General features: G+C 33.9%; 1 protein-coding gene across 1 annotated transcript; it reads left to right on the top strand.

Annotated features, from left to right (window-relative positions):
* The first annotated feature begins 393 nt into the window (after positions 1-393).
* LOC103265046 (serine protease inhibitor Kazal-type 6) lies at positions 394-2,638 on the top strand. Its single transcript, XM_021714843.1, has 3 exons — positions 394-438; positions 1,631-1,746; positions 2,593-2,638. The coding sequence occupies exons 1-3, from the start codon at positions 394-396 to the stop codon at positions 2,636-2,638; spliced, it is 207 nt and encodes a 68-aa protein (XP_021570518.1).
* Positions 2,639-11,006: the final 8,368 nt, after the last annotated feature.

The raw sequence follows: 11,006 nt of genomic DNA, 5'->3' as shown, positions 1-11,006 counted from the left end.
GGACATAAGGTCTTTATTTAAGTTGCTTAACTGAAAGTAGTTACTGCTAAATCTTGAAGCACCAAAACTGGAAGGACTCTCAGAGACCATCTAGTCTCATGGTGTTAACCATTTCGTATGAGTTAATTACACGTTTCAGAATTATAGTTAGGCTAGAACTGTGATGAAAAGGCTACTTTCTGCATTCTTAACCCGGAACTATTTCAAATATTCTGCATTGACTCTTTGCAACTCTTATACAACCACAATTGATTCTTATAAAAACCCTGGAAATCTGGAAACGGAGCATTGCTAGCATTTTTTGTTTGTTTCTTGGTTAAGAAAACTGAGTCACAAACTCAGGGCTTTGTTCAAGATAACACAGCTAGTCAATGGCAGAGCAAGTTCTATAGCATGATTCTTACTTCAGAGATTGTAGAAGGCCACTACAATTTAAAAGTATGGTACATATCCATTCTATGGAAGTTTCTTCTTATGCCAGTTGATTGATTTGGTCTTATTTATGGAAATCCTTTGCTATTTTTAGTCATCTTCTGAGGGACAGAGACTTTCCTGAAGTCCAGTATTCTCATCTGTCACCTGGTTAATATAGTATTGCTTAATATACTTCTCAGGGTCAATGCTAGGCTCAAGTGAGGTAGTCTATATGAACGTAGTTTGAATATTATAAAGCCATTAACAAACAAAAAACAGTATTATTGTAATGATACAAAGATAGAGATAAAGCAAATTTCTTCTGTCCATTTGTAAATGTCACTTCATCCCACAACAGCTGATATTTGGAGAGACTCAATATAATCTATTGAATATTGTCAGTATACTTGGAATAATGGCTCAAATATCATTTGCACACCAAATATTAATTAAATTAATATTGTGTTGAAAAGAATCTTAAAGTGAATTCTGAGAGACCACTATAACCGAGAGGCTACTTTAGTGGCACTGGCTCTATTCTTCTACAGAGCCCATGAAGATAATTATTAATCAGTCATAACATATGCTCTTAACAAGTCTGACATTAGCTTAGGTTGCTATTACTAAATTATTGTAGCAGGTACAAAAGGTTCAAATTCTACAAACAGACTCTAAGAGTAAATTAATGCAAAGGCATTAGAACTTTGTTTTCACAGAATAAAAATTGAATGTTACAGCCTCAGGGAATACTAACAAGCCATAAGGTAATGTCTGGGGGTCTTCTACAATTAATCATCTATATTTTTCTGGCAATGCAGAAGAAGTGCTATTAAAATACATTAATATAGTTTTTAAAAAGTTTTTTCATGACCAAAAACTCTCTTAATTGGAACAATTTGTTAGAGGAAAAAAACTTACCTATATAGCATTTGATGACATTTTATTTACTCCAGAATACAGGATTCTTTACTCCCATATTGTAATGAGTTTCCTGTGCCTCAAATAAAAAACTTCAGTTACATTTAACATATGGGGAGCTATTTTCTATTTCTGGATGGTTTATGTCAAAACTATATATATATATAACATATGTTATATATAAATATATAATATATATATAGCTTTTAAAGTTTGCAGTATAAACTGTCTATTTGGAGGGACAGTTTTCCTTAGATAGAACACAATGATGACACTGCAACTGTGCTTTCTTTGGTAGATCAACTGTAATGAGTTCAGTGACCCCAAGACCTACTGCACTCGAGAATCTAACCCTCACTGTGGCTCTGATGGCCAGACATATGGCAATAAATGTGCTTTCTGTAAGGCAGTAGTGTAAGTATTATATTCATCATACCTGTCCTTTGCAAATGCAAACTTCCAGAATAAGATTAAGACACTACTTTCCTTAAGGTGTTCTAGAAAGTACCTGTACCTACCCATAGAAACTGAAGAAATAAACTTTAGGCAATGAATCAAAAACAAATGAATCAAAAGCAACAAAAAATTATACACTAAATTGCTTTGTGATTATTTTGATTTGTCTTAAGAACTTAAAAAATTTATATTTTAATCCTTTAAATGTAATTATTTATCTTTAATAATTTTGACATGTTTTCTAATTTTTTCATTTATTTATAATTTAAAATTTTTATATCAATACACAATGAACACATGTCTACCTTTATATATAACACATCTGACTAATTAATACCAAACTCTTCTCATTAGAAAGTTAGTAGGGTGAGATTTGAATTAATGGACACACATTACTGAGAAGACCAGAATGTGTGGCTGGCAGTAAAATGTCAAGTGTTTGAATATTTGGTCAACTTACATCTTCTGTCAGAATAGAACCAAAATATTATAGTCTCTTTGCCATTATTTTTCTTGCTACTTCTATCTTTTCCAGTTGCCTAGATAGTTACTCTCAGAGAATGAGCACTTGGTACCAAAAAGTCTAACATTTATCAAAACTCAGATTCGTTTACAATCCATGCTTTCATAGTTGGCCAGATATCACTTCTGAGTACACTTAATTAATCTCTGCTGAATAATAGACATGGCTGTTTATGGAAAAATATAGTTGGCTAGACCAACCATAGTTAAACTTGTTTCCAACCTCTGTGGTGAGTACTTAATGGCATTGTACTAAGCATATATTTGTTTTTCTTTTTTTAGGAAAAGTGGTGGGAAGATTAACCTAAAGCATCCTGGAAAATGCTGAATTAGAGTTAACGTTTTGTGTTCGCTTGCCAGCTCTTTCATTCTTCTTTCATAATTTCTGCTCATACTTTTCTCTATCAAATTCCTTGGACTCTTAAAGACATACCTTCTGCTCTGCCTGGGTCTTGAGGAGTTCAATGTATGTCTATTTCCCTTGATGCCTTTGTCAATAAAGTATGTTATGCAGAACACTGCTTGCGTTTGTACTTTGAGATCAAGAAAATATGCATATACAACATAGAAAAATTGACTTAGCTTATACTTGAATCAAAAAATCTGTTTTCCTGATCTAAATAAATCATCCAGCCTCTGTGGGATCTTGGGAAGATCTCTTTCGTTCCCTCATTCTTAGAATCTCCATCTGGACAATGAATGATTTTGACAACATGACCATATGATATACCTATTCTTATTTTAAAATATACAGCCTTTAAGTATTAGATCACATAATATTGATTTTTTTCAATTTCAGGAAAGTATTTTGCTGTATTATTATTATTTTTATAATCAGTATTTTTTATTATGATACTGTGGGGTACAGTTAAGGGTTAGGTATACAAATATGCTTTGTTCAGGCACCCTTGTTGATAAGAGGTGTGTCCCCGTCCCCAGACAGATATTTACTACCATTAATCCCATCTCCTTTCTCCTCCCACCCATAGTTTCCCACCACTGAGTAAAGGTCTCACTGTGCGCCCAGACTGAAGTGCAATGGCATGATCATAGCTCACTTCAGTATCAGTCTTGATCCTTCCACTTCATTCTTCCAAGTAGCTGAGACGACTACAGGGATGCACTACCATGCCTGGCTAATTCCTTTTAAAAAAAATTTGTTGTAGAGATGAGATCTCACTATGCTGCCTAGGTTGATCTTGGACTTGTGGGCTCAAATAATCCTCTTATCTTGGCTTTCCAAAGTTCTGGGATTACAAGTGTGAGCCGCTGCACCTGGCCAGAAGAGTATTTTATACAAAAACAAAACATTTGTCCTCTATCGACCATAGTTTTCTCATCTATCTGGACTGATAAATTTGAACAATATAAAATCTAAAGACATACAGTATTTAGCTTCCCAGAAACAACACAGGGTCTACCAAATAGAAGTAAAGATAGAAGGTGGTAACAGTATAAGAAAAAGATTAAGCACAATATGTTAACATGGATGAGAAATGCAGAGGGAGGATTGATAGCTAATTGCAGTACTAAATCGGATAGAGACATTATTATTGGGAAGACCTAGAGGTGAGGAAATTGGCTAAACAAATATTTTGAAGAGCAATAGAAGCTGAGATACAGTTCTTAAGATTGTGTGCATGCCTGATTTGTTAAAGGTTCATTAAGGAATCATTAGTGGCTGAAGAGAACTGAGTGAGTGGACAAACAGCAGATAAGGTAAAAAAGGAATGAGCTGAAATCATGAAAGATTTAGTAGTTATCATTAAGATATTGTCCTTTTTCTTGATGCATAAAGCCTTTCTTTCTTTCTTTCTTTCTTTCTTTCTTTCTTTCTTTCTTTCTTTCTTTCTTTCTTTCTTTCTTTCTTTCGAGCATTGACCTGTCTTTTAATAAGAAATTGTAAAAGGTTATAAAAGATTTACAAAAATCTTACTTTATGGCATATGGATTAAAATTATAAGGTTTTATTACAATTAGTTTTGATGCTAATAAGACACTAATGTAAAAATAAAATTTAGCTTTCCCTTTGAAACAAAATTTTCATGTAATTTCAAGAGACTATGAAAGATTTTTGTTTACCTTTTGAGTAAACTATATATATGAGAAGGACAGATTTAGTTGCCTTTATGCTATTTTTCTTAGTTCTTTTTGTTTAAGAAGATTAATCTTATCCATAAAAGAGTAGAGATTTTTCTCTTAGAATCTTTGAATTATCATTTGGGTTAAATGTATGACTATTTTACAGTGACCTGTGATATTATTTATAACATCAAATGTTTTAAACCTTTGATCTTTGACAAACTTTCTGAAACCAAAAGTTCAAGCTCTGAACTCAGTTTTTTGACTGCATTAACTTTTTAGATAAAGAGTTACCCTGAATTCCAACAGATAAACATATGGCTGGTTTGGTATGCTGAAATCATGCGACAAACGTTGTCAAATATGAAAGGGTGCTAAACTTCCCTTGGGTTATACTTGTATGTGTTATTAGTATGTGTTCCAAGATTATATGATATTCTTATAATACGGATATGTTTTTGTATATGTTATCAGTAGTAATAATAATTATTATGTTAAGTTGCTGTATGCCACAGAAATGACTAAATTTCCTTGCCAATTGTGTCTTTGACAATGGCTGTTCTAAGACTTCTATCAGCCACTATTATTGTTTTGTTTTGATTTTTTTAAAAAAGCAGTTTATAATTAGATACAAATGCTCTTTGATGTAGGTTTCTGATAACTTTGAAGATTGTGCTATTATACAAGAAAGAAAAAGTCCTAGGTCCCCTACTACTGGAGAGTTTATGTGCTCATGAGGACTGCTGACCCAATATGGAGCAGAACAGGAGTTAATTTCATGGACTGAACTAATAGAAGACTGAAATAATTTAAAGTGTGTTTCTAACTGTAAATATTAAGAATATATTTCTGATTTTAAAATGTCAAATATATTTTATGCACATAGATGTTATCCTAGATGTATAAACTTGAAAAGGACTGACCTGAACAGACTGGTAGATTTATCTGATATCTAGATAAGCAAGGGAGTAGATTAGGTTATCCTAGGGAAACTAAAAACATGCTCTTCCTTGCTTAAAGACTATTCCTCCTTTACACGTCTTGGAGGACTGAAAAGAAAAAAAAAGATTACTCTTGATGAATAAAAATGAATATATAATACATAATTTGGTTGCAGCAATGACAAGAGGGTGATCTTCAAGTCACATGGACCTTAATGTGAATCATGGCTATGACATAGCCTAGGTAACGTTGAACGAGTCATTTTTACTTCTTTGTATCATTTCTTCATCTAAAAAATAGGGATAATAGCATCTATCTGCTCATTTTATGGTGAAGATTAAGGACATGATGCATGTAAAGCACTGAAACAGTCTCTAATTAATATGTGACAAGAACTAAACATTTAGGAACTTTTATGATTGTGCTTTGTCATTCGTTTATGCATTATACTTTCTTCACTGATCAGGATTTTTTTTTCTATTTCTCAACATATATATACACACACTTAATTTTTAAAATATCTATCTTTCTGATTACCAGTTTTGTAAATCCTCATCTTAATTTTTTTAATCCCCTGTCCTTTTTGTATCTGTAAACTAACTTCTATTCCTATTAGGGAAATTAAGGAGAAGAGATTTTCCCCTTTTCTCTTCCTTAATTTCTACTTCCTAAACAATTTAACTACTTCTAATTTGACATGTAGAAAATTATGTGTAGTTTAATAACAATCATTGTGCCTAGCACAGTGGCTCATACCTAGAATCCCAGCACTTTGGGAGGCTGAGGTGAGAGGATTGCCTGAGCTCATGGGCTCGAGACAAGCCTGGGCAACTTGACGAGATCTCATCTCTACAATAAATAAAAAAAAGTCATTAATAAGGCAAACATCAACAGATGCTGGTGAGCATGTGGAGATAAAGGAACGCTTCTACACTGCTGGTAGGAATGAAAACTGGTGCACCCTCTTTGGAAGATAGTGTGGCGATTTCTGAAAGAACTAGAAATTGACCTTCCATATGACCCAGCAATTCCCCTATTGGGAATGTACCTGGAGGAACTCAAATCATTCTACCAAAAAAGATACCTGTACACGTATGTTTGTTGCAGCTCTATTCACAATAGTAAAAACATGGAACCAACCGTGTTGCCCATCGAAGCTGGACTGAATTTAAAAAATGTGGTACATATACACGATGGAATATTATGCAGCCATAAAGGACAAATATATGGACTTTGCAGCAAATTGGATGGATTTGGAGTCGATCATACTCAGTGATATCAAAGAAACAAAGAACAGAGTTCCATATGTTCTCACTCATAAACAGCGCTTGAACAATTATAATGCTATAAGAAAGCGATTGGCAGTAGTGGGAAACTGTTGGGGGGTGGGATTGGCAGTTGAGGGAAACTACTAGGGGAAGGAGGGGCATACCTCATCAACAAGAGTACCTGCATGATCAGTGTTTATATACCTAACCCTGAAATGTACCCCACATCTTTATAATAAAAATTAAAAAAAAAAATGACTGGGCATGGTGTCACATGCCTGTAGTTCTAGCTATTTGGAAGACTGAGACAGGAGGAGAGCCAGAGCCCAGGAGGTCAAGGCTGTGGTGGCTGTGAGCGTGCCACTGACTCCAACCTGGGCAACAAAGTAAGACTCCAACTCAAAAACTAAAACAAAAACAAAAAACAATCACTGTTCATCTGTGAAGGTATTCTGTCTCCTGTTTCCTACTGGAACACTCCTCTCTAGCTGGGCCAGTTTCCTGCCAACTGCCTTCCACACAAAAAGTACATTGTCACCATGTTGCCCTTTTCTGCCTGAAACACCTCTTGGACCATCTACTTTGCACTGCCTCATAGTTTTTCCCTCATACAAATCACTTATTAGCATCTTAACTCTGTCATTTATTACAGGGATCATAGCTAAACCATCTCTTGCCCAGCTCTGAGCTATTCTTCAGTAATGAAAGAAAAAAAAAAGCATATAAAAATGTCACTGAGGACCAAAATTTTACATTTTGTAAAAAAAGAGGCAAATTACATACAAAAAACCCCATCAGTCAAACATAGGAATTTGGAATACAGACTTGTACACATTTGTCAAACATCAGTGAATACACACTTAAGATATATGCATATCAAAGTTTGCAAGTTTTACATTAAAAGATGACAATAGACATTTAGTAAAGTTATAACTGTGACATGCATAATGAAGTTTTAGAAGAAAGGGTACTGATGTCTGCAATTTACTTTGGATTGGATCAAAGATGGATTAATGAATAGATTTTGTATGCATATATAACAATAATGCAAAAGCAATCTAAAAACAAGTTGAATAAATAGAAGCAGAGAATAGAATGGTGGTTACCAGGGTTTAGGATGGGAGAAAATGGGAAAAATTAAGTCACAGGGTACACATTTGCAGCTCGATAGGATGAATAAGCCTAGAAATGTAACATACAACATAAGGACTGCAGTCAATAATTTTGTATTGTATACTGAAGATTTGCTAAGAGAACAGATTTTAGATGCTCTTAACATATGCATCAAAGCACATTGCATAACATATATACAAAATAAACAATTTAAGAACTAAATATAGTAAAATACCAATGTGGATTTGCAGGTATTCACTGTAACATTATTTTAACAGAATGTTTAAACAATTTTTTTATTAAGAAAGCATTTTTTTAAAATGGCAAAACATACACAGATTCTGCCAAAAGGATCAGGTAGTTCAATTCTGTTTATGTCCCTCATTATTGTGATGTCCAGGATAGAACACATTGTTTCAAGTGTGGTTTGTACTCTTTGCTCCAAAGCATAAACAGACAATTTATTTAATCTCAATTTATTTAATCTATCAGTCATTTTGCCCTCAGATAATAATGGGAACATTCAAAACTGGATCATACTAAGTTTGTAACCATTAACCATCCCCAAGTATTTTAATTCCTCCACTCCAATTTTTGCCAAGTCATGTCTTTCTCAGCTCTTTTCCTCTTACCGGTTTTTAAAGGTAAATTCATGACAAAAATGAAGTGGTGTGTTACAATTAGACCTGAGTGAGGGCGGTTGCTGGAAACTTGTCTATAATGTGAAGGTTTCTTGAAGTGAAATAAACAAACACATGCACACACATACTTGAAAAAGGATGCAGCATGAAAAAAACAATGAGAGAATAATAACTAAGATAAAGACTGAAATAATACTAATAGTGTCAATTAACCTATTTAAGGAGTTTAACACACACATATATATTATCACAAGTAAATTTAACTTCCTTTTTTTTTTTTTGAGTTTGAGTCTCACTCGGTCGCCCAGACTAGAGTGCAGTGGCCGCTCCCGGCCACCGCAGCCTCGCCAGCTGGGATCCGGCAATCCTTCTGCCTCAGCCTTCCGCGTAGCCGGAATTACAGGCATGCGCTACCACGCTCGGCTGAGTTTTTGATTTATTGTAGAGATGAGGTCTTGCTGCCCAGGCGGGTCTCGAACCCGCGGGATCAGGCAATCCACTCACCTCAGCCTCCCAAAGGCATGGGATTACAGGCTGAGCCACCGAGCCCGGCTTAAATGTAACTTTCTAGCTATCTCACCATTTTATAAAAGAGGAGCCTACAGTACAACGATTTAGGTGATTTGTCCATATGATCATGGGATCATCTACTTTGTTTTTTCAGTCAGAATTTAAACTTAGGGTAGTTAATATCAATTTCATATTTCTAAACTATATATTGCATACTTATAGCAATTTGAGTGCCTTGATGTAAGTGTTGAATTGGATGAATTAGTCATATATTTGAGGACAGTAGAAGTAGAAGTATTCATAATTCAATAAAGGCTTAAGCAGGTACTTAATGAGGATGACGTATCAGCCATATTTCCAATATGTGCATTGTTATGTTATTTTTGTGATGGGGCTACTATTTTAGCCTGAGAAGGACTAGATTCATATGGGCTAGCTAACTCTGTATTAGGCATGTACTGAACTGCTTTATTTGTCTTTCTCTGACTTTAATTTTTCTTCCAGGACTGGCACCTGTGACTTTTTAAAATGTTGATTCATTTCAGTTCTGTAGTTTTAGTAAAGGGAAAGATAGGCAGAACCTATTTCCTCTTCTTCAGTTTGAAAATATTTTGAACTAATGAGAAAAGGACACCCTTAACTTACATGGTCTAGTTTATGTCACTATAGTTGTCCTTTAGATTTGATAGCATGAATATACTAAAATAATACAAATAATAATACACAGTTGTATGTCTGCTGGGAGTTTCTGCACATTACATTGAATAGTATGCCTATGCTCTTGTTGGCTTGGCAATATTAAATCTTCCAATCCATGAATGCAGAATGTCTTTCCATGTATTTGAGTCTTTCTTAGCTTCTATCAGCAATGATTTATGGTTTTCAATGTATAAGACTTTCACTTCCTTGATTAATTTTATTCTTAAGCATTTTAATTACTTTGATACTATCATAAATGGGTTTCTAAAATTTGCTTTTTGAGTTCTGTTAATGTATATAAACACAATTGTGTTTTTATGTGATGATTATATATCTTGTTACTTTGATTTTTAAATTAACTTTAAAAGTTTTTTTGGTAGAATCTTTAGAGTGTTACAATAAGATCATGTGATCTAAAACGAATTTAATTTCTTTCAAATTTGGATATCTTTTATTACTTTTTCTTATCTAAACTCTCTGACTAGATCGTCCAGCAGTAATATATCCAATGCTATGTTGAATAGAAGTAGTAAACATAGGCACCCTTATCTTTTTCATGATCTTAGGGGGAAGGTTTTTGCTTTTTTTTTTAACATTGAGTTTGATGTTAGCTATGAAGTTGTCATGTGTGGCCTTTATCATGTTGAGGGAGTTTCCTTCTATCCCGAGTTTATTAAATTTTTACAAAAATCATAAAAGCATGTTACATTTTGTCAAATACTTTCTCTGCACAATTGAGATGATCATAAATTCTTTTTTTTGTAGTTGAACTAGTGTGGTGTATTTTATTGAATGATTTTCATATTGTGAGTTATTCTTGCACTCAAAAATAAATCCCACTTGGCTATAGTGTATGATCCTTTTAATATTCTGCTGAATATGATTTGTTAATCTTTTGTTGAATAATTTTTGTGTTAACTTTTGTAAGAGATATTGGTCTGTAATTTTCATTTTTGTGTACTGTCTTTACCTGTCTTTACATAACTTAACAGAGTAAGTTTGGAAGTGCTGATTTTTAAAAAAATTTTAGTGATGTAGAGTACAAGTCAGGATTAGGTATAAAGTGGTCATACAGGTAAAGTTTGGGCCTCACTTTGGTCCTCACATCATCTGGTTTGAGATCAGGTGGTTTATTGCTGTGTGCCCCTCCCCTGACAGTTTCCAGTACTGCCAATCCCTTTCTTACAGTATTATGGTAAATGTTTGGGGTCCACTTATGAGTGAGAACATGTGGTACTCAGTTCTTTGCTTTGATTCTTTAAATCATTCAAGTTGCTGGGAAGTCGATAATTTTGTTCTTCTTTATGGCTGCATAATATTTTATTGTGTATGCGTACCACATTTTTTTATCCAGTACATTTCCAAGTGTTTGCTATTTTAAATAGTACTGCAATAAACATGTGTGTACAGGTATCTTTTTTGAAGACTGATTTAAGTTCTT

This window comes from Carlito syrichta, unplaced genomic scaffold (genome assembly GCF_000164805.1).
Source record: "Carlito syrichta isolate Samal-C Ts95f unplaced genomic scaffold, Tarsius_syrichta-2.0.1 Scaffold305822, whole genome shotgun sequence".
NCBI classification, from domain to species: Eukaryota; Metazoa; Chordata; class Mammalia; order Primates; family Tarsiidae; genus Carlito; species Carlito syrichta.
The sequence above is the reverse complement of the archived record's forward strand: the minus strand, read 5'-3'. Positions and strand labels throughout refer to the sequence as shown.

Coding starts and splice junctions, on each gene's coding strand:
- LOC103265046 (XM_021714843.1), top strand. CDS start 394: ATGATTCTTACTTCAGAGATTGTAGAAGGCCACTACAATTTAAAA. Junction 439..1,630: donor AAGGCCACTACAATTTAAAA/GTATGGTACATA, acceptor TTTCTTTGGTAG/ATCAACTGTAATGAGTTCAG. Junction 1,747..2,592: donor GCTTTCTGTAAGGCAGTAGT/GTAAGTATTATA, acceptor TTCTTTTTTTAG/GAAAAGTGGTGGGAAGATTA.